General features: G+C 36.1%; 1 protein-coding gene across 1 annotated transcript in view; it reads right to left on the minus strand.

The window, feature by feature from the left end:
* Window positions 1-24,970, minus strand: part of Malrd1 (MAM and LDL receptor class A domain containing 1) — a 608,177-nt gene that overhangs the window by 208,393 nt on the left and 374,814 nt on the right. Inside the window, exon 28 of the mRNA XM_035442808.1 lies at window positions 2,946-3,129. Within this exon, the coding sequence (XP_035298699.1) occupies window positions 2,946-3,129 (184 nt within the window). The remainder of the gene's footprint in view (window positions 1-2,945; window positions 3,130-24,970) is intronic.

Here is a 24,970-nt window from a genome sequence, read left to right on the forward strand (position 1 = left end):
TTTATGAACTTTATACACAGCAATCACACTTTGTGATCTCCCAATTTCAGGGTAATCAAAGGTGATGCAGGGCCGATCATCATGCCACCCGTTTTCCCTTCAGATCACTTATTTTTTCCAGGAATAGTCAGGAGTCTTTATAGGTTTTGAGAGGTAAAATGAAAGGCATGAAAGTGTAACAAAAGAGAACGTCTTCTTCAGATTAGGTGCAAAGACAATGTACTAGACATCTAAAATTGGTGCTACATTCTCACATGGTCCTTCACATTATTTCATTTTTTGTAGTCAGGCTTATTTGGTGGGTGTGATAGGATTGACTATTCTGAATTTATGGAAAAATAAAGTAGAAATTTTTCAACTTAGTATATTGTATTGACTTCTGGAAATATTTTCTATTCCCTAAATATTATCATTCCTTTTTCCTGCCCTGGAAGCTGGCAATGACTCACTTGGAGTTTTATATTTTCTGAAAATGATGGAATAATTTATAGAACTATTTATGTTTTACAGTGCGAACCTAGGTTTGTTGGTGTCTTGGAGGTAGTTTACAGACAAGTCCTGGAAATAGACTATCCAGAGGTAACACATTGGCAGTGTGTGAGGGGTGATAAGAATCAAGAATGATGCTATGAAATGGGAAATTAAAAATCCATATGCCGGAACATTAAGGGACACATTCATCCCTGTTATGAAGAGATATGCATTGAATCTTGCAGAATTTTCTTCAAACTGAGTAATCAATAGATTGCCAAGCATGTGGAAATTGGGGGCTTAAGAAAATCAGACTGATTGTTGATGCAGAATTTTTCACTACTAAAACAATTTTTAGCCTTTTGCTGTTGTTTGTATGTTTTTTTTAAGATAACAACTATTAAGACACCAAATGTTCCTAATATGCTTTATTTAGTTAGTAATTGAATCTTCATGTGCATCTTATGAAATAGGAATGCCATCACTGGTATTTTACAGGTAAGAAAAATAAGGCAAAAAATTACGTCACTTGCTTTTAGATAAGAAAAAGAGAACACGTGTGTGTCCAGGGATCTTCTTGCAAAATTGGGTACAAATGCTACTTAGCATTAATAGTAACGTCTGCATTAGGTGAATGGTTACAATTAGGAAATGGTTATACTTATATTGTAATTAGTTGAAATGGGTATCCCTGTGAATTAAGAACTTTTATAACTATAAAGCTGGACATTTCTTTCTTTTTCAGTAATATTCTTTTCCTCTATCTTATGAATGGATGTTGAACTTTATAAGCTTTGAATATGGATCATTTTTAAAACAGCTAGAATAAGAATGGGCTGTAACTTTATCATCTTTTGCTGTGTGTTACTTGTTTGCTTCTATAGTAACTTGTCCAAAAAGACACATATTTCATGTTGTAAGCTAGAACAAACTACATAATAGAGCCATTCTTCAGGTTTATTTAAAAAAATGAATTTGATCCCTAATCAATGTATTACTAGGAAATTTACTAAGTAATTATTTAATGAAGGACAATTAAGAATATCTTCTCTTTATTATTGTGCATAACTGTACTTTTATTTGTTGAAGCATCAGATCCTAAACATCTCCAAGTCCTATTAGGACGTCTTACACACCCAGAGCTATGTGCTCCCAAGATCATAGGGCACACGTGAAGAGACCGCCATTCCTGTACATATGTCAGGCAACTGAGGAGCACCTGCCTTGTCTAGAAATAATAGTGGGAGAGGAGCAGAGTTTTAAAAGGTTTGTTTCTGATGAACCAGACAAGTTTGAAGCAGCAGTACTCATAAGATGGACAGATAATATCAGTCATACCAAAGTTGCTTTTTTGAACTCCCTTGGTGAAATGATACTTTAATATGAGAGCAACAGTGAGATTAATTCACATACAGGATTAGTTCATCTTCCCAAGAGGCTTGTGTCTAAGTGTACCGGAGCAGAAAGCCACAGGAGTGTCTTTCATTGGCAGCATGTATCACACAGGACTATTTTGGAAGTAAAACCAAAGAATTCCTCTTAAAGAATTTTGCAAACTGAAACTGTGCAAACTTATTTATAATTATTTTTGACATTTACTAGATAGTTCTGTGAAGAAAATCTGTAGCTAGACTTCACAGTTAGACGTGAGAAAGGATTGCAGAATTCTTTGATATTGTTTGAATGCAGGTCTAATCTTGGAGCAGCATTTTAAAATCCCCTAAGCATAGCTCCCACCTCAGGCTCTGCTTGATGTGAACTTAAATTTATTTCTCATGCATGCATTAGCAGCCAGTTTCTATTCTGTTTTATTGGCTTTTTTTGTTACTTTTATCTAAAGATGTGTATATAAATCTCAGACTTTACATTTTATATTGTGTTGTAAATACATTTAAAAGAGAAAACTTCTGCATGGCAGAAACTTGATGGTATGGAAGTGGAGTTATTTTTTTGCAAATGAACAACGAGAAAGTATTGCAACTCAAACTATCTTAATCCCATTTAATGTCCCATTGAGACACTAACTTCCAATGCTGTTATTAGAAGGTAGAATATTTGAGGTTGTGAGTGGATTATGAGGATAGAGCTGACAACATGGAATTAATATACAAACATAGCCTTGGAGAGAAAATTTTTCCTTCTGCCATGTAACCCAGCAGAAATGTTCTGTCTCCAAATGTCCCATGAACTGGCAAATGGTTTGGGGTTCCGGGCATCTAGACAAGTGAGCAGTTAGTTTCTGTTTTCCTTAGACACAGAGTTTATGACACAAGTTGTTATATTAGCAAAATGAATTTAGACAGATATTACTTTTTAAATAGGTTTTTAAAGTTTACAGCTATTAAACTACACTTTTCAATTGATTTGTGTGTACAGACAAAATTCATAGGATGAGAACACTTTATAAACAGTAAAGATGAAAGCAGCCACACTCTAAGTGTGTTTCTGAATAGGAAGGCTTCACAGACACTCACCAGTTGTGCAGTTCTTGAATTCAATATCATCAATTGCAGCTCCACCTCCTAGATCCTTTGTTCTGATGCCTTGAAAGATGATCTCAAAATTCCTCAATTTTCCCAGCAGGATGGTGGCCTTTTGCCACTGATTATCAGGGTTTGGCGTGCTTTGTTGCCATACTTCTGACAGTCCTTTGTCTGTCTGAAATTAAAGAGACTCACATAAGTGGAATAAGTAAAGGCTTTAATAATGAGAAGAATTATTGCATGGCACAAGATCTCTTTATTTTGGAGGGGGAGGGTTTTCGATGCAGGGTTTCTCTGTGGCTTTGGAGGCTGTCCTGGAGCTAGCTCTTGTAGACCTGGCTGGTCTCGATGCTGGAATTAAAGGCATGTGCCAACACAGCCTGGCCTCACAGAATCTCTTAGCCAGTGACCTATCCCTGCACCAACCACCAGGAGAGCTGACCCAAAACCTTAAGATAAGAGACACCCAAGCACAGGAAAGCTGGCCCCACCCCTCACTCCACCCTGGGAGATCTGGCTCTGCCCCTAAGCTGAGAGGAACTGGCTCTGCCCTTCAGCTGAGAGGAGCAGCCCAGGTGGCCTAGACTGATCAACTCAGCAGCCACCTAGGCACACATCCAGGACTTGAAATAGGCAAACCCCATCATCTATCCCATCTTTAAACCTATGTGCGAAGGGACTGATCCTGAGAAACCATAATCGCAGGACCGCCATGACTCCCGACTACAACAGGATATCTGAGAGGAGTTTCAGTGAGGGTCCCGTTATGGTTTACCAAAGCAGAAGCCTTGAACCTGACCAAGAACTCCTTATACAATAAACATTTGCTAGTAAAGCTGTTTGGACAAAAGAGTATATTACATGATACCTAATGTCACTAGATGAATGAAGAAGTGATGGTGAAGTGGGAAAGATGGAGAAGCAAAATGTTTTTCTTTTAAAAAATTATTTATTTTTACCTTTTATTTTTTAGCTTTCCTGCGGGGGTGCAGATACTACAAGAGGGAGGGGTGAATACAGAAGGACTGGGAGATGAGTGGGATTGGGATGTGAAATTCCCAAAGAATCAATTAAAAATAAAAAAAACAGAGAAAACAAAAACAGTGGAACATCCATGCTGTTGTTTATCTCACCTAAAACCATCTACACATTTTCACAAAACAAAGCAATACTGGTGGGATACTGTTTTGGCAGCCAGGACAGGCTAACATATGGTTGCTTGATCTTGCTGGGGCTACTCTGGTCACTAGGTAGGAGGCAAGGAACCAATCAGAAGTTAGCTAGTGGAGCTGTGCTTTAGGACTCTCAGTGTGCTATAAGGATACCTGCACAACAGTGACAGAGCATAGCAACTGCCCTGGGAGAGCCTATGGGCCATAACAACCAGTTGGCCAATCAACACAGGGCAGGTCTTCCAAGCCTGGAGGCACACCAATCCTGAGTCTGTGCGTACCCCTAGATATTCCCCTTATGTTGCTGTATAAGATCCCTGTTTCCTGGTTTCTCTAGGTCTTTATCCAGCCATCCACCAAGGAGGATGGATGAAATGCCCTAGCTAATGGGGTTAGCTCATTAAACAGCTGCAATAAAAGACTGCTTTTGCATCGAAATGGTCCTCTTGGTGATTTGGGGGTTCAGAATTTGGGCACAACAGTGAGACTAGCAGTGAACATGTTTTAGCATGTGCAGTTAAATCCACCTGTCCTTGAATTTATGCAAGATTCCTAGCATTGATAAGAATCTGAAAGAAATTATGGGATTTCTGAGTTTATAGTTCTGGACACCTCTTTCCTACTTTTTACACATTGCATCTAATTATTCTGGTAATACATTCCTCCTAAAGAGTTTTGTTCATTAACACAGAGAAAGAAAAAAGAGGCAAAAGGATTAATGGGGAATCAGTTATTTCTGTGCAGCAAGTTGAACATGGAAAGAAAGTGATACTGGTCCACCTGAGTCAGATTTCAAACATTATATTCTTGCATACTCACAGTATTTTTTACTTTTCTAAACTATAAATATCTGTGAACCAGATATACCAGTTTCAGAATATAATTCACACAGGTGTGGGCCTAGGCCCTATCCCAAAGGATATGACAGACCCTTAAGAGCCCTATGGAAGGCCTCACCCTCCCTGGGAAGCAGAAAAGTTATGTGATAGGGTTTTAGTTGAAGGGGGAGGGTGGTAGGGAAGGAGGGGAGGGAGAGGGAACTGGGATTAACATGTAAAACAATCTTGTTTCTAATTCAAATAAAAAATGGAAAAAAGTTAATTTTAAAGAGATATGTGCAGTTATTTCCTTAGAATATTGAAGGTTCAATAAGCAATGTAAAAGGCTAAAAATGTGAATGGTTCAGAACAGTACCATGATCTAACATATTCCATAACCCTAATGGACAAATACAAACAACACCCACATTAAGCTGACAGACAAGCCAGTTGGGACTCAGAAGGCTTTGCTTTTGCAAGCTGCTTTGTGGTGTTTTGGGTCTAGCTTTCCAGAGAACTTGAATCAACAGGATATTGATGCCCCAGGCATTGCCTGTTCTAGTGGAGATGGGAAGACCTGCCCACTGTTGCTTGTTTGCATCCTGTACAATAAAAATGAAGACAGAGAGCTGCAGGAGTTCAGCATATCTGCTTGGGGTTGTGAATTTAAGGAGCTGGTTCATGCTCCTGTTGCCTCGACTTCCCCTGCAGGATGAACTGTACCCTTGAAATGTGAAACAGAATAATTGTTTTCTCTCTATGTTGCTATTTTCAGGTTATTTATCATAGCAACAGTAAAGAAACAGCAACAGGATGATTTAATAGATCACAATAATGGATGAGTAGCAAAGGAGAAAACATTAACATCACATTGCACTTATGGTTAACACCCCAATAATCAATACTACTTGCTGCCATTTCATTACTTTTCCTCAATGGATTCACAATAAGAATTTGATCTCAGAAGGTGGTAATGAAATAATGCAATAGTATTTAATAACAGACTATTTAATAGAATGGCATCTAGAAAATCATGCAGGATCTCCACATGAATTTATAATGTACAGATATGAAATACACGACTTATTTGCATTTTACGGATATAGGGAGATTTACAGAGAGAATATATAAAGAAAGGACCCAAAGGATTTATGTATTTATATTTTCTTGATTTGGAGATTTAGCATGTATGTCTAATACCTCATTCTCTGGAGGCTAAACAGATACTTGATCCAATTGTTATTTTTATTATTGTTCTATTTATTTGTACTAGAGCCAATTGTTCTATTTACTTTTATTAAAGGCAACAAACAGAAGGTGGAACTATGTATCATTGATGTAAAATTAATTTTGCTAAAACAACTAGCAATTTATGGATAAATCTTTTGATACTATTTCCTAATATATTTTGTCCCCAGAGACTTGTGAAATATTGCATTAAAGGGGATACGGTGAACACATAAATTCCATTAGGAATTCATATCTTTTTATGGCTAAAGAAGTTCAAGGTTAATCTTTGACTCTCAGTGATTATTTAGTGATTGAGAATAAAAGGGATGATAAAGTAAATTAAAGATTAAACTGAGGGGAACTGTCTGACACTTAAGAATATCAGAGACAGGGATATTGATGAAAGCCTGTCTTAATTCATATATTGTAACATTTTCCCGAGCATTCAATTCTGTAACTCATACAATACCCTTGAGATGTGCTGAGCCTGAAAAGGGTTTTCAATAAATAACATCAAAGAAAGTCATGTGATCCCTTTAGTCAATAAAATATGAATCATTTCTTAAATCATAGCTAGGATTCTATTAAAAAAGACAGAGACTGAACAAAGTGTTCACTTTGATTTTTACATAAATAAAAATAAGTTAATTATATTGAGAAGCTTCCATCTCATTAGAACATCATTCTAATATATTCTAACACTTTATGTAGTCTAACATATATAAAAAGTTTGAATAGAGCTTCAATTTTTATTACCATAATTTTCAATTAATAAGGCATATTTCTTTTTATGTGTCTTATGTACTCATTTGTTTATTCAGAAAATATACAGTGCATATATATTTCACAATTTCAATGTTATTTTCTTGAATAAAATGCGGGAAAGATGGAGCCTACCCTGTGGAAGGCAAGTAGTCTAATACAGAGTTCATAAAAACAAATTACTATATTGACTCCTTCTCTGACAAACACATTTTTACATGGTGGATATGTTATCAATTCTAAGTTCTTTACTTCTCTACTAATTTATTAAAGTCTTAATTCCAATTCTTTCTAACTTTGTATGATAAATGTCACTCATATCCATCCTGTAATTCTGCCAGTAACTGGCCATGGGAATAACACTTATATTCATGTTGATTTTAATTCAAAATTCCTAAGGAAATAATTAATTAGAGAAAAGTAAACGCATATACACTAATAGGTTAAATTTCAAAAGTGGAAGAAATATTTGCTGCCTATATTTTAACCTTTCCTTAAGTTATGAACTGATTACCTTGTCATGTACACTGCACATGAGGCAATAAAGGTATTTGCCCCCATGACTCACTTGAATCTTTGTTTTATGTCTGAAGGAATGACAACGAAAAACACTAAGAAGATAAAGCCACTTCCCACTTTAAACTTCTGTTAACAGAGAAATTAGCTCAGTGATTCAGGCGGGCATGTTTGATGTAAATATTCAAAGTTTCATGAGATAATTGGATAGTTTACCCCAAACCATTTGAGAAATAACTCTTTTTCTTCATGGATGTCTTCATCTTATTTGAAAGGTTTTTTACAGAGTCTAAGTCACTTATTTATGTACCCATCAATGCTATATATTTTAAGTCACCATAACTTTTTCTTTGGCACATATTTTAGCAATATCTTTGTTTTCTGCTAAGAAAAATTAGTTCCTTGTATATAAACTATTAGAAGACTTAGAAAACAGAGTAATGGTAGATGGCAGACTAGCTGGGAATTTCGGGTAATAGGAAGTCTCACAGTAATAGGATGACAAAGTGCCCATTTGTCATCATTTATACAAATAAAATAAGAAAGAACCAATAGATTGAATAACCCAAGATCCCTGATTGGTCTCTGTAGTCAAAATACTGTAAAGGGGCAAGTTTAGCAAGAAGGATACTACTTGGTCAGTAACCACTCCACCACAACCAAACACTTCTGAAAATCCGTCTGGTCTCCACTCCCACTTGAGTAGAGAACCTACATTCCTATCTACACTAGTTTGCAATGAAGTTCCCTCAAAGCTTTCTTAAATGAAGAGAAACTAAGAAAATTTGTCACGAAGTTGTGGTCTTGTGTTTTTTGATGTGCTTGTCATTTCTCTGTGGAACAGAACATTGAGGACAACCAATCACACATTCATGACAAATAGTTATAGCATATTTTGGTGGAGGGAATTGAACATAGAACCTGGAATATTTTAAACACACGATCCATCCATGACATGTGTCTCTGACCCATATATCATTTAAAATATTTGAAGAATCATTGTTCTACCATGTAAACACACTCAAGTGCAAGTGCCAAGACACTAGACAATTCAAAGCTGCACTGGTATCAAAGATATTGTGATGGCCAGTGGTTTGTGAATATAGGAATGTAACTGTATAGGTGAATTATGGTAGGTACTTTTATGACAGGGAAACTTAATTATAAATACATTCATATACAATACAAAATTCCTATACAACACTAAATGCAATGGTAAACATAAGACACTGAGCATCTATCAAAACCCATGTAATACCAGAGCATTAAGTAAACCTTAATGTATTACTAATGTGGGTGCATAGTGCAAATAATTTACAATCTAAAAAATCAGTCTAAATGCATGAATGGTGTGTATAACAACCTCACAGACACAATAAATCTGTACATGCATATATTAGTAAGAAAAAGAAAAATCATTATACATTGGAAATATACTATAGTAAATAAAGTTTATAAAGAGACATGACTTAGTATGGAAAATTCACACTAAAATTTTAAAGGCATAGGTAAGGAATGGGAGAGGAAATTTCTTGATATTTGGATTAAAGATTACAAATAAGATACTGGAGAAGATCTGAATGATTTGTGTGATAATGTACCACATTTAGACATATTATGAACTTATATTTACCTCAGTCTAAGGAGATAATGACAAAAATAATTATAGTTATATATATATATATATATATATATATATGTTTGTGTGTGTGTGTAGAACCAAATATGTATATTGCTATACACAAAACTTTTATCTTTATATCTTTTATCACTACCAAGTGAAAGGCCACACAAGTAAGATCAGAACATCAAGGAGAATACTTGCTGGTCAGATCTTCATTGTAAATCTTATTCTCCAATAAAAGGAGATCATATCTTAGTGGGACAACAGGGACTAGACCTTGACCAACTGCATACCAAAATTTGATGTGTCTTATGATGCCAGAAAGTGAGAATGTAGCAAAATAAAGACCCAAATGTATGGAGGAAATGTCAAAGGGTTAGAAAAGCAAAGTAGAAGAGTTACAGCCCCTAGAGTGTGAACAAACTGAACAAAATAAATCACATTGTATTGTTTTATAATGTACAATAACAATAAACACAAATAAGTTCAATAGATATAAATAAATTACACATTGAATGAATGAATGGGCAAAGCAGACAAACTTCCTGTGCGAAATATTTTGAAAAATTAACAGAGATATTCTACTGATGAGGTCATGCAGTTTAAATTCTCTCCCCTCAACACTGTGGTGCTGAGAAACTGCAGTGTAAATGCCAATGGACTGACATTATACAAATTACTTGGCTAGTGTTTTTCAAAACTTCAAAAATCACCCCAAACAAGAAAAGTCTCAGAAGGATGTGAGGAAGGTATACATGCCACAACATTTAAAAAAATTGAATGTGAAACTGAGAAATTATATCTTAAACATGAACTTTAGGTAAAATCTTGGATTATTAATTATGATAAGTGTAACCAGTGATTTAAGACAATAATAAATGAGAATGGAATATATAGACAACTCCTGTACTCTTTTTGCCAAAATTATATAAATCTAAACATTTATATGATAAAAGATCACTTAACAAGTTTTAATATTTTGCTTATTTACATGTTATATAATATTTATTATTAATATGTTTATGTTGATCAGATTAGTTGCTATGATCCATGAAATCAACTCTGTAAAGCCAGGAAAGTAATAACTATTAGAACTACTGATCTTCACTCAATTTAACACAATAAATACAGAGGGAATACCCTCCAAATATTCTAATTAAGTGAAATGTATTTAGTGTATCCAGTGTGTTCATAAATTCTTTTTGACTTAACCTTTTTTAAATTCATCAACTGGGAAAACTTTAAATATTTTTAAACAAGTATAGTAATGACAAAAGGATAATGAAATCAATGATATCCCCGAGAGTCTAGACATAGATACTATGCAGGAATAATACTGAATCTAAATGACAGTAATATAAAATTCACTTCATAAATATGTGGACTGAATCATCTCATAGAAGCCAAGACTAATCCTTGTTCCTCAGGGAAAGACTAGAACACAACACAACTCAAACTCGTATAGAGGATTTTACTAGCATGAAGATCCTCTACAGTTATAATAAAATATATTTTAAAATATAAAATAATGATTAGTATTTAGAATAAGATGTTCATTAAACAGAAACCATTCTTCAGGGAACCGCCATGGAGGGTCTTACCCTCCCTGAGGAGCAGGGGAGGTATGAGGTGGGGGACTGGTTGGGGTTAGGGAGAGAGGAAGGAGAGGGAGAAGGGATTGACATGTGAAGTAAGCTTGTTTCTAATTTGAACTAATATAAAATTAAAAAAATTAAAAAAAGAAACTGTTCTTCAAATCATTTACGATGAGAACTGGACTGGAAAGATGGTTCAGTGTGAAAGAGCAGTTACAGCTCTTGCAGAGGACCCAGTTTGGTTCCCAAAAGCCCATGAAGCAGCTCACAACCACCTGTAACTCCAGTTCCAGAGATTCTACTGCCTTCTTCCTGCCTGAATGGGTACCTGCATGTCTGTAGTGTACATACATGCATTCAGACTTACTCACATGCACATAACATAAATATAAATAAATCTTAAACAAAGGGTATCAACCAACTGAAGTAAGCTAATATAGAAAATTAGAATTCACAATCATTTGCTAATCTGTAGATATAATCATGTTTAATGGTTTTATATATATATAAGTTAATAACATTTCACATTAAAAAATAAAATGGAAACCAAGATCAGTTAGTGTACCTAAAACTGTTATGAGATAATCTGCTCAGAAACATCTTGAAACTACTAGGTAATATCTGAATGTAAATATGGAGTTAGCGGATCTTGTCTTTTTAAGATGTGGGAGGCAAAGCAAGGCACCCTTTGTTTGAATGTATGGCCACAGACACTTCATGAACTATTCATTTATGTTTTTTTCTGAAGGTATTTTAGGCAGAATATATTCCCTTTCTTGCTGGAATGGCAAGCCTATGAAACCAAAATTTATTTCCTGAAAATATTTTTCCCAGGTTCATGCAACCAAAATAAGACTCTCAAGTGAATTGGGTAGATAATAAAAATATAAAAAGCTAGAGTTGCACAAATCATTTCTTTAGATCATGTTATTTTAACCCAACTTGTTGTGTTATTGAGGATTGCTAAATATAGCATCATAACTTCGCAGGTATATGAATACATTTATATTTTCTCCTATTCACACAAATATAATATATGTATCTCCACACATGCATAAATATGTGGATTTATCCTTTCAAAGCTGACAAATATCCCTCAAAGGGTCTTCCTTTGACATTAAGAACATTCTTAACATGTTCTAGAATAGTCTCAATGGTCTCACACGACATTCATTTGAGCCTTTCCAATCGCCAGACAGGTGTTAATTTCTTCTTCACCTTTATATTCCATTTTTATGGTCAGAATCAATAACATAAATATGACAAATGTGCTTAGATCTTCAAATATAGTTGGAAAGGGTTTTCTTTTGCAATGTTAAAAATGAGTCATCATATGTTGAATTTGCACGTAAAAAAGCCAGGGACCTGAAATCTGTGGCCATTCAGTCATTAACTCAAGGTGTCATCAAGACATTCATTGACCAGAAATGTCAGATTCTGGTACACCGTCTTGTAATACAGCAATTTCCAAGTATCTTATGAAGATGAGGTAGATTGTGTGTAAATAACCAGTGTACATTTTCATTATCAGCATAACTGACATGTCTATTTAACAAAACTAGCCTATAACTTAAACCTTTCCCCCCCTTTTTAAAATTTAAATTAGAAACGAGTTTGTTTTACATGTCAATTCCAATTCCCTCTCCCTCCTCCTCTCTTACCCCCCACCAGCCCCCTATCACATCCCCTTTCTGCTCCCCAGGGAGGGCCTAGGCCTTCCCCTGTGTTTCTATGCTGAGAGAGTATCCCTCTATGTGGAACTGGCTCGCAAAGTCCATTCGTATACTAGGAATAAATATTGATCCACTACTAGAGGCCCCATAGATTGCCCAGGCCTCCTAACTGACACCCACATTCATGGGGTCTGGAACAGTCCTATGCTGGTTTCCCAGCTATCAGTCTGGAGTCCATGAACTCCCCCTTGTTCAGTTCAGCGGTTACTGCCGGTTTCTCCAGCCTGGTCTTGACCACTTTGCTCATCACTCTCTGCAACTGGATCTTATAAATCAGAGTTCCTAATGTTAGACCTTCAAGCTGCACTGCTGAATTAGAAGATGATCCAACCTCGTGTTAGAAAGGTTCAAATTGATGACTTCTCATTCTTTCTCTTTCTCCTCTTCCCCTTCCTCCTTTGATTTCCTTCTTGTGTGTCATTGCTTTAGCTAGAACTTCAAACACTATATTAAATAGGAGAAAATACAGTAGATAGTCCTATATTTTCCCTGATTTTAGTGGGAATGCTTTGTGATTTTCCCATTAAGAATGATGTTGACTGTGATTTGTCATAGATAGGTTTTACCATGTAGAGGTATGTTGCCTCAAATTCTGTTCTCTTTGGGACTTTTATCATGAAGGTATGCTAGGATTAATCAAAGATCTCTTCTGCATCTTTGACTAATCTTAGCATACTTGTCTTTAAATGCATTTATATGATGTATTAGATTTTATTGTATTTTTATGAATGTTGTATTATTTATGTGTTTTGAATCATCCCTGCATCTCTAGGATAAAGCCAATTTACTTGTAGTGGATTATCTTTTTCATGCATGTTCCTATTGAGTTTTCAACTTTGTTGTTGTTGTACTTTACATTGTTTTGGGTTTAGAGTAATATTTATTTCATCGGAATTTGTAAGTATTTCTTCCATTTATTGTACATTGAATAACTGAACTTAAGGTCTTCTTGATAAGAGGAAACTCATATCTGGTATTGTAAACCTAGCCAACTAACCATGGTTGGAGGGGCCATACACCTAACAGGAGAAATTACTACTGCCATTTTCCTAAATCAATAAAATTTCTTACTGTATTCTAAGCACTTATTCCTATAGAGCAGTTGGCAACAGATAGGAATGAATACAGAAAGCCACAGCTGCTCAAAATGTAGAGAATAAGAAATGGTGGGATTTTCAACTGACACATCTGCAATGCAATCCCTGAACCAAAGGCTCAGGGAAAATCACTGAAAAGGAGCTGTAAAGACTGTTAGCTCAAGATGCTCAGAGTATTGCCTGAGTTGGAATTGTGTCTTAGACACGACAGGGAAAAAGTACCCATGAAATATCAACCAGTGTGGTTGCCTGATTAAAATCGCCATAATGATAGCATCAGTTTACGTGCCAACATGTTTCGAGGAAATCCCACATGGCCTCATCCATAGATGAAGAACTACAGATGGTTGGGGCACAAAGGTCCTTATGCCCACAGAGCACTAGAGAACCAGGAATGTTAAACATGCAGAGGCCTCTCCTCAAAGGAAGAATTACCTGTTTTCCACCAAGAAGGCTGGGAGTGCATAATGTTAATGACCTAATAATCTTTTGGCTATCTGTGGAGCTCTTAGACTACTATCTTTAGATCCCAGTTAAGGGAACCCATCCTTATGGGAGATGTCACATGTATTCTATGGCCTGCTGACATCTATGTTATTTTGGCCAGAGACCACACTAGATTTTAGGCCTTCTCCATACAGAAGCCACCCTCAAAGTCACATTTACTTTGTAAAGGAGTTTCTGAGTAGTCACACATTAAGCTTTACTATAATCCTGGACCTGGACTAATGCTACCTGGAAACTTTTTCCCAAACTGTTCTATGTTTTAAATATGTTGACAATAAACCACCTGGCATCAGACTCCCCAAGTCTGATCTAGGTAGATGAAGTCAATCTGAACACAGTTTTCAGCACCTCCTTTCAAATTGTTGCCTACCTTGATACCTGCAGGGTCTTCTTCAACAGGTGGTCAGTGACTACTTAGAGAGCTAGAATCAGTTTCCTTCAGGGACAAGCTTTCACACAGACTTCCCAATCCCAAGTGGCCGTCCATGGACATATGTATATACTTGCCACACACACTAAACTGACTCAGTAAGTTGTATGCACATGTGTGCATACATATGTATATGTACATAGGTGTAATAGTAGTTATAAAGAGATCCTGAATTTGGCAGGGCTCATTGGGTACTGCAGGGGATAGAAGGGGGCAGAGGGATGGGAGTAATGTAGACACAATGCTCACCTAAAAAGTCCACAACAAAAACATTTAAACATAAAAGGCTCAGGGACTATGCCCCGGCCTCATTCTCTACCCAGCTTCTTTTTATCTGTCTTTTAATGTCTCACTACTAAATTGGGACATTTAAACAAAATGTTCTTCATTTTACCATACCAAACAAAGTTAATTCCTACTTACATTTTAGCTTAATCAACATTTTCTCTTGGCAGCTTTCACTGGTTGCCTCAACAAGGACATAACTACCTAACAGATAATTCAATACTACACTGTATTTCCTTTTTTATTATAGTGTGGGTAAATACAATCTTCCCTGCCATGATTAATTAACAGATATCCTCTTATATTATTAGGCAAACATGAAATTATGGGGAGAACCAGATAAATATTACTAAGCATAGTGCCTTGTACTTAGTAGGTATTCAATAAAAAGTGGCATGCAGAATGAATATATCCAGGACATATGTGTGTCTGAAAAGGGACAACAATTGCATTTATAAATTAATGTGTAGACTATTAAGTGGTTTTAAACTATTCATAAAAATTACTTTCCTTTCCTTTTCAAATATTTCATGAGTCTTGGGGTAAAGTTTAAGGTAAAGAGAGAAGGATAATAGGAATGTAATAACTAGAAACTTGCAATTAATGATTGACATTTTTCTTTTTTTTAATGTCGCCCTTTTGAGAAACCATTTTTGGAATGTTCAGAGTTGTTTCTGTCTCACTCATGTTGCACACATTTGCTTTCATTTTAAAAACTCCCTTAATTTGGGATTTTGCAAAATTACACTGGTTGATTTCTTCAGGAGTTTATGTTCTACAAACACAAGGACTTTTCCTACTCCATGAGAGGAAACCCATGCCTGACACTGCTTGAATAACTGACAACCAGAGATTGGATAACCCAGAGACCTAGGGTAAAACCAAATATTGCTGGTCTAGAAAAGTATCAATAAAATGACTCCTAATGATATTCTTCTATATTTGTAGATCAGTGTCTTATCCACTCATCATTAGAGACGCTCCACCAGCAGCAGATGGGAACATATTCAGAGACCCACAGTCAGACATTACAAGCAGAGAGAGAATCTAAATAGAGATACATATTAAATCCTTCCTTTCCAATCTCAGGTAATCCCACAGGAGAGAAGGTGGAAAGATTGTAACAGCCAGAGAGGATGGAAGATACTAAGAGAACAAAGCCCTCTGAATCAACTAAACAAGTTGCTTATAGCTCACAGAGACTGAAGAAGCAAGCACAGGGCCTACGTGAATATATATACACATACACATATACATATACATATACATATACATATACATATACATATACATATACATATATATATATATATATACAGGTTAGCTTTTTTATGGGACTCCTGACTGTGAGAATGGGTGGGTCTCTGACTCTTGTGCCTGCTGCCCCTGGGACTTTTATTCTCCTGTTGGATGACTCTGTCCTACCTGATAGGATATTTTACTTCATCTTATTATATTTTATTTTGTCATGCTTGGTTGTTATCTCTTAGAAGGCTGTTCTTTAAATGAGAAACAGAAATGGAAGGGGAGAGGGATCTGGGAGGAATACTGGGAGAGGAAGCTATAATTAGTATGTATTTTATAAGGTAAGAACTTATTTTCAATAAAAGAAAAAATGAAAATGTGGTAATATATTGTTTATGATCTAATAAAGCTACTGGATATCAAAATGCAAAGCTAGTCACAGCCATAGAGACCAGGTAATGGTGGCACATACCTTTAATCCGAGGACCTACGAGACAAAGGCAGATGGATGTCTGTGAGTTTAAGGCCACTCAGGGCTACATTAGAGTGAATCAGTCTAAAAGAGAAACAGGTCACACAAAGGAGATCTCAGCACTTGGGTTCCCATGCCTTTAATCCTAGTTCTAGAGAGGTATATAAAATAGGACAGGGCATTCAGTAGTCAGGCTCAGAGTCCAGCCACGCTGAGAACAGGAGAGCCCTTTCAGCCTGGGGTAGAGTTAAGAGTTAGTGGCCAGCTGCTTTGTTCTCAGATTTTCAGCTTGAAGCTTGAACTCCAGGATCTGCTCTGGGCTTTTATTATTCATGTTATGAAAAAAGACAAGGATTTTCACACTAAGTAGTCATTTGTTTAAGCAATACTTGAATGTTTAATTTCATTTTCTGAACTAACATGTTATTGTTAGACTAGCTAAAGTCTGGCTCAGAATTTCTCTGAGCAACTATTGGATTTCAGATTAAAATATATATGTATGTATATGTATATATATATATATATATATATGTATATATTATATATTGATTTGCTTCACCATATTTAATATTCTTATACTTACTAATTTTAATGGATTTAAATTGTATAGGTAAATTTGAATGAATGTTAAATTAACACTAAGTGCAGTGGAATAATCATATTTTACACTCCAAAGATATGGTGCTCTCATTGTTAATAAAAGCTGATTGGCATGTGGCAAGGCAGGATTTTCAGGACAGAGAAAATGCAGGGGAGAAAAAGGGCAGAGTTGGAGGAGACGCCCTCTGATGCAGAGTATGTACATGAAGTAAACAAGCCTCAGGGAAGCACATACATTAATAGAAATGTGCTTTTAAATTATAAGAGCTAACTAAAAAATGAGCCTAAGCTATAGACTGAGAATTTATAATTAATGATAAGTCTCCTTACTGAGTATTAAAAGCCTCTGTGTGGTTATTTGGGGAGCTGATGGTGGGATAGAAATGTCCACCTACAGAAAAGGTCACTGAAGATTATTTTTCTTTAACAGTTAGGTAACTTTCCTAGAACATGCAGTAATTGATCAGTCTCAGGTAGTGCAGTTTGTTAATGATATATGGTTATGTGGATTATGCCATGGAGCTGCTGGTCTGACAAAGTACCCTTCAGAATGACTCTTGGAAGATCTTTGCTGTACTCTGTGTAGAAAGGGGTCACTAACCCAACTGAAATCCTCATCTGTAATATTCAAGATGATTTCCTACTTAGTGCTCAGTGACTGATTTCCTTGCCTTTCACACTACATTTGGTTCCTGAATAAAAAAAAATCGATGAATGTAAAGAACAATGGTAAAATATGAGAATGAAAATTCCCTGGAAAGCACCAGACAGGAAGAATAATCCAAAAAGGCAGCAAGGTCAAAAGCAAGATGTCAGTTATGAATGATGGTGTCTGTCCCTTGGCACACTGTCACTTATGAAAGTTGATAACCAGTCAATGCAAACAGAAGGACAGTGATGAAATTATGGTACATAAATCAGCTCACTCAGCTTCTAAGAGAGAAGAGAGAAATAATGAAAAAGAAAGCACACATGCATGCATGTAAGGCAGCAATGGCAAGAAACTGATAGCACCAGTGTGAATTTTTTTCCAAATATCTCTTCACAAAGTATCAACTTTATACATACACTGTTGCTATTTTGGAATAAGATTCTTTCACAAGTATAAAAGTAAAAATCTCAAGGCAAAGTATCTGTAAACCAATGCGATTTAACAGAGTAAAACGTGCAAAGCTGTCTATCTATTCAGAACTGTTTATATCTGGCATTAATAAAAATTTTCTTGCTTTAATAATTCACTGGGCTGCCTATGGTGGGAATCCTTGTTCAAACTTGATGCAGGGGGAAGGGGCTTGGTCCTGCCTCAACTGTATGTGCCAGGCTTTGTTAACTCCCCATGGGAGTCCTTGTTCTGAGGAGTGCATTGGGAGTAGGAGGTGGGCAGTGGGAAGAGGGGATGGAGTGGGAACTATGGTAAATGAATAGAAAATTTAAAATAAAGGCAAAATTTCACTGGGCATGTGAAAGTAGGCATTGTCTTGTATTTTCTTGATAATAGAAAAATCAAAATGTCTATCATTTTTCTTTTAACTAATAATGAAATAGGTAGACTAAACAACTACTTTAAAATTTAAGGGTAAAGTAGAAAAGACAATAGAACAATAATAAGAGAGATAAACTTACATGTTGATAAAAAATGAAATTTGATAAAAGCTTATTGAATAAATCTTAGAACTCTAACTTCATTTTACACTTTAAAACACACAGATTGAACATTAAATTTGTTGCAAGTACCCTTCTACTTGTTGATACAATATTATAAAAGAAGAAAATTAAAACCAGCATTTCTTTATATATACTCAGAAAAGGGCATAGTCAACTTCTTCGCAAGGAAAGAAAGGGTTACTGCAAGGGCTATTCCTAGCAAAGAGAACCATATTATCAAAGGGTGTGGAATATTTAAATGTTTTAGTGTTTTGGAAACCCCAGTAACCAGATATAGTGAAAATATAACATCTGAATTAGAGACATTAAGTTAGGAGACTAGGTCCACAGTCCAAGGTCACCTTATGTGGGTATCCCAGTGTCATGGTTGTGAGTGATCCAAATGGTTGCTGTTAATTGAAACGGGTTCCCTGGTAAAGCAGCAAGTGATCTTAAGTGGTAAACCGCCTCTTCAACCTTACTTGTTTTTAATTTGAATTATTGAATATTTTCAAGATAATGCTCCCTTACACTTCAATAGTAATCCATAATATAGTAATAATTTCAATGTAACCTGTTACTGTTTATGTTTAATAGATGAATGACTGCAAATAGTCTCATGTGGATTTTGCTAATTTTGACTTCAAGTGAGTTATAATCTTAAAAAATGCTTGAGGTCTTTTTGGAATTTAATTTTATTCATAAGGGAGAATATAGGCCATATACCACCCAATACAATTGTGATAATGACTCATGTAAAGAATTTGAGCTTCTGTGAAGCTTCTGATGATGGTGATGAAGATGGAGATGAGACAGAGATGAGAAGAACATGGAGGACTTGAGGTCACCCTGAGACAGAAAGAATAGTAATTTGGGGAATAAAGTGACAGATTTTTGACAGTGGTTAATGTTTTGGAGTGGTAGAAATCAAACTTGGAGTGATTGCCTGTGAGGTAATGTTTGCTGTGGCAGCTGCTAAGAATCAGAGGTGAGAAAAGACAAAGGAGGAAGTCAGATAAACTTAAGTGTAATCTTCATGTAGAAGGACCTAGCTTGAGGAAACCAATGCCACACAGATCATCCGGTAAAGGTGGCACATATAGCACACATATATCCTAATTGCAGAATGTCACCTTCAGTGCCAATCTGACAAGAATAAATGTTGGAAGCAGAAAATGACCAAAGGCCAGATTGCTCCTTATTCTGTCAGTAATGTGGGGATGTTGACCTTGAACTGCTCATTCTTGTTCTGAATTCCTATACAGTAGAGGAGGAAAGGAAATAACTGTAGCCAATTTGATATTTTGTCTTATTGCTTTTGCATATATAGGTCTATGTAGCACTCACAAGTATCTTACTAGATTGAGTTCTGCCATGACACATTATATGTCTTACTTCTCACTAATGTGCTATCAAACATGCTTAATGCAGACATGCAATACAGAGGATGCTCAATAAAGTGTGATATATTTGAAACTTGCTTTGCATTAGTTGGTTGTATGTAACTTTAATATAGGAATAAATGCAATCAGATAAGTGTTCCAGATAAGCATAGGCAATACTAACAACAGCCCTAAAATTATCTATCACTAATAACCAACAAAGAAGCTAAGGTTCTGAGTAGATAAGAAACTTGAAATTGAGATCACACAAGAAGGAGCATAAAGGTAGAGCAGAAACAGAAGCTATATTTGTTTGAATGCACACTGCTGCTACAGTGTTGAAGTGGAGAACCATATAAAAGGCCACTGGCAAGGCCTGACCGTGTAATTCTGGGCCAAGGGTAATATAGACTTCTCTTTTAAAAGGCAATAGCAACGTTCACTCTATTTTTTTTCCATCTGGATATTTAAACTACTGAGCCACCATAGTAAGAATTGAAAATGAAGCTTTGATTTGGATTAGCCTTTAAATTTATTATGTATATAAAAATTATGTGAGCCAGGAACATTATGGTATATTGTAAGAAAAGAACTGTGTTTGTCCTTTAATGCCTTGGGCAAAAACAATGAGACCCAAGCACCCATGTGTGGTGAATTAATTAGTAACAAGTAGCAAGATGTATTCCAGGGACCAGAACACATGGGAGAAAGAATAATTATTGAATTTATTAATCCAATACTGTCCCAAGGATTGAAAAGGAGGTACTGGAGTATAACAAGATAGAAATATGTGAAGTTAGAAGGTTAGAAGGAAGCCCACATGGTTAAAATAGGTGAATCTTAGCCTGACATGGGCCTATCTGTTGCCTACAGACTTCATATTCACTCATACCTACACTGATGGGCATTGGGATAACTGGAAAACAGAAGTTAATTAGACATTTAGGAGGGATTATTGAAATGAAAACAAGATGCTATCCATAGGTGTGAGTTGCCCTAGTTTCTTCTCATTTATCAAAGACTTGACAATACCAACAACATATGTGGGCTCAGAGGGAAAATGTCAAGATTCATTATGAAAGATGGGTAGAGACAACTGCATTCTTTAGTAAATATTTCTTAACCCTGACATTACATGAGAATGACAAATGAATTAAGCTATTTCATGATTTCCCAACTTAATTCATTGGTATTTACTGCATTTTGAGCTCAGTAAAGCGAAACCAGCCATCAATCTACAATTCTGGCATGCTTTTAAACACCATGAGTTTCATTTACTTCATTGGGAATGGCAATTGTCAAATCTATCTTGAAAACTTTGTCAGATATTGGAAGTCACTTGTTCATAGTTCCCAATATTAATTCAGGCACATAGATGAAAAGAATGGTCTACTTATATATGCCCATATATAAAATTCCTCCAGGGCTTGTATCTCTTGATTTCTCTTCTGTCCATGCTCAGCAACTGAATGAGTTGTCTCATCTCCATACATATGAAGACCCACTACTGTGTCCTCAGTACACCCCTTGTCTCCTTTGGACACTCAGACTGCCTCATATTCTATATGTTTTACAAACAAGATGACTTGGTGACTTGAGACTTATTCTATTGAAGTTAATATAACCATCATCATTTCCACAGATGTATCATTGTAGGTTATTTTATGTATATGTATTTGTATAAGGTTATTTCTGAAACAAAAAATTTAACACCCATAATTCCAAAATTGTGTCACTTTGTGTTAAAATGAACACTTGCCTATAGAAAATAATGGTTGTATTTTATTGAGGAATGCGACAAGTGTATATAGTACCCTACATTAGTGCTTATAGAAATAGCACAAACAATTAGAACCTCCAAACATTTTGTATGAAATATTGAGCTTCAGCTCATATAACAATATTGAGATTCACAGAACTTCCTGATAGGAATGAGTACTGTGTTTCTGTTGCTTTCTGTCCTCCAGTTCTATGTGTCACCTTCAAGGGTGCAGTATAAACTAGAAATCTGTGAGGCCAGAGTGAACATGTGTCTCTAAAGATACAGACTAGGGACTTTTTGCTGGTAAGGACAGCAGTTATAACCATATGTGAGATCAGATTGCTTCCTGGTGGCATTGCCCTCAAATGGAACAGAAGCAACAGACTCTAACTGCTCCTCTTGGGACACACTTGGAGTACAAAAGTGAAGCATGAAAGAAAATGTTCTCATTATTCTTTACTTTGCTCTCTTGTTTTGAAATTTTCAGCCCAATTAGTGAAGATTCATAGTGAGGGAAAAAAAGAAAATATAAGATAAACTTCAGGAACAAACATTCTAGGCAGACAATGAAATCTATCTTAGAAGATTATATAATGAGCAATTGTCTTACATTGTCACAGTAAGCCATGGAACCATGACACACCACATCTCATCTTTAAGTACAAAAGTGCAATTCTCTTTTGTTCAGTATGATGTACATCTGTATCTCTAAATCAATAATAAAATTACTACATTATGTAAAAATACTGTGGGGAGATACTTGCCTTGCTGTACTTAAAACATATTTAACATTGTCTCTAATTAGCCTTCATGCTTTTCTATCATGTCTTCTACAAATATTGCTGATCTGACTTTAGTATCTGTGTTGCTATGCTTGCTTTCTACACATGAAATTTTAACAAAACTTGTTTATTTTGATGATATCTTAGTTATTGTTTGGTAGGAAAATCATTTTTCATATACTGACTACTGCATTCTATAACAAAGGTATTTTACTGATCGTAAAGGTGCAAAGATATTACACAGTGGCACTCCATCTCAGAGATTCAGAGTCAATTTTACTAAGTATTATTAATGTCAACATGAAGTAGAGAAATAAGAACATATAAGAAACATAGCAAACACAGAATGTAGGGGATGCTGTAGCCATGCCTGCTTAGGGGCTGGCTACAGGTGTGCCTAACCACGCCCTCACAGGCGTGGTTAGGGTTATGTAAGGAAGGTTTAAGAGTGAGGGACGCTCACATGGTGGCCCCTTCTTTAGCTTTCATCTTTGGCTGTATTTACTGCTGCCCTACTTGCTGGCTAGGTTGCTCTGTAAGGCTTTTTCCTTATTAAATTTCTTTGTATTTTTACCTGGCTCCGTATTGGTAATTTCCCACATTATCTGGTTGTCAGAAGCAGGATATTGTAAACCTAGGCCCCATTTGGGTATGCCCCGCCCGGATAGCGGACTAGCTGGCCTGGAAAGTGCTCCCTCTCTCCAGAAGTGCTGCCACGTGCAGCCTACCCACTGCACCACACAATCGCATTCCTACTGCCGCTGAGCCCTCAGAACAGTCAGTCCAGCTGGGAGAGCTCTACAGACTCCCCACAGTTTTACCACTGCTGTTTCTAGCTGGCACACGAACTGGCCTGGATTGCGCCTACTTGTGCCTGGAGGCCTCCTGCCCTTGAGCCAAGTAGGCCTCAGGAGAAGGCCTCAGCTTTCAGCAGGCCTGCGGCTTCCCCTGGGCGTTGTGGTGAGAGTTCTGAATCCTAACCACTAGACTAAATGGCTTTTGTCTCTGAAAACTTCCTCTTGGAAGCAAGCTGAGGACTGTGCTCATTACTGAGATCATTCATTACAGTTTGTTGTGTTTTAATTACTTTTTGTTGCATCATCAAAAACAATTTCTACGGATGGACCCAGTCATATGTGCCTTCCAGCCTTCTTTCTAGCATGGACAGACTGATGTTTGGCTCTGATATTTGAAAGTTCTGTACTGAAGCCAACCTTCCAAAACACTGTTCATGTGAAATATTTTAACCCAACTAGGCTAATAGTGAACAAGAAAATGAGGGAAAGAAAAAGGCAGTTTCATTCTGTCTTTGAGAATAAGAAATAAATTATAAACTGTCAAAATCTATTTGGGGAGGTATAGATAGTCCAATACACTGAGAATGAGAAAACACAACTATAGTTTAAGCCTGTCAACATGACAAGAATACACAGAATACAGTGACCATAACAGCAATTAGTCATTTGCTCCAGGTAGCTATATTTACAGTAATAAAACATGTCTCTTATACACTGGAGCATGGATTGCCTGTTAACGTTCTGGAACCCTAGAGAAATTACCTATAGACACAGTAATTTTAGGACTTGATATTTATAAACACACATGCTTATTTCATGAAGACATCTAACCAAGAATTCAAAATGGTCTCTTAGGATTTCCCATCTTTTTCTACAATGATTCTAAATGACTGTGTATAACTGTAAATTAATGTCTTTTCTCACTAAGAATTATAAAGACAGTTCTTAGAATAGAGGTTCATACAAGGGAAGCAAGATCATCCTAAAAAAGACTATATATTAACCCAGATTCAATGTTAGAAAAACTGTGATATGAATAGATGGGAGTGGTTGGGATATAGACTACATTCAGAAGCCTTGAGTTGGGGGCAGATTATCTCCCTGTAAATTGCATTTAATTTAACTGCAATAACATCTCTCTCTCTCTCTCTCTCTCTCTCTCTCTCTCTCTCTCTCTCTCTCTCAGTTGAGCCTGCGCATGAGGAGATTCAACATAATTCCAAAATATTAAAAGATTATAATGATATTTTCATTTCCTCTAGGAGTTAGTGAAATTAATTGATGAACAACTACTACTTTCTCACACACATATAATTTATTTATGGCTGGAAACTATACTCTTCCTTCACTTATATATTCTTTAAAAGTTCAGTCATTATTTAGTGAATGAGTATTAATTTCTCTATTATACATTTTGTTTTTTTACATAAGTTCTGTTCTTTATTTAGTGTTTGTGTATGCATGTGAAAGAGAGAGAGAGAGAGACAGAGAGAGAGAGAGAGGGAGAGAGAGACAGAGACTGAGTGACAGAGAGAGATTCTCTGGAGGCACAGTTATAGAAGG

Source organism: Cricetulus griseus, chromosome 3, assembly GCF_003668045.3.
Source record: "Cricetulus griseus strain 17A/GY chromosome 3, alternate assembly CriGri-PICRH-1.0, whole genome shotgun sequence".
Taxonomy (NCBI): domain Eukaryota; kingdom Metazoa; phylum Chordata; class Mammalia; order Rodentia; family Cricetidae; genus Cricetulus; species Cricetulus griseus.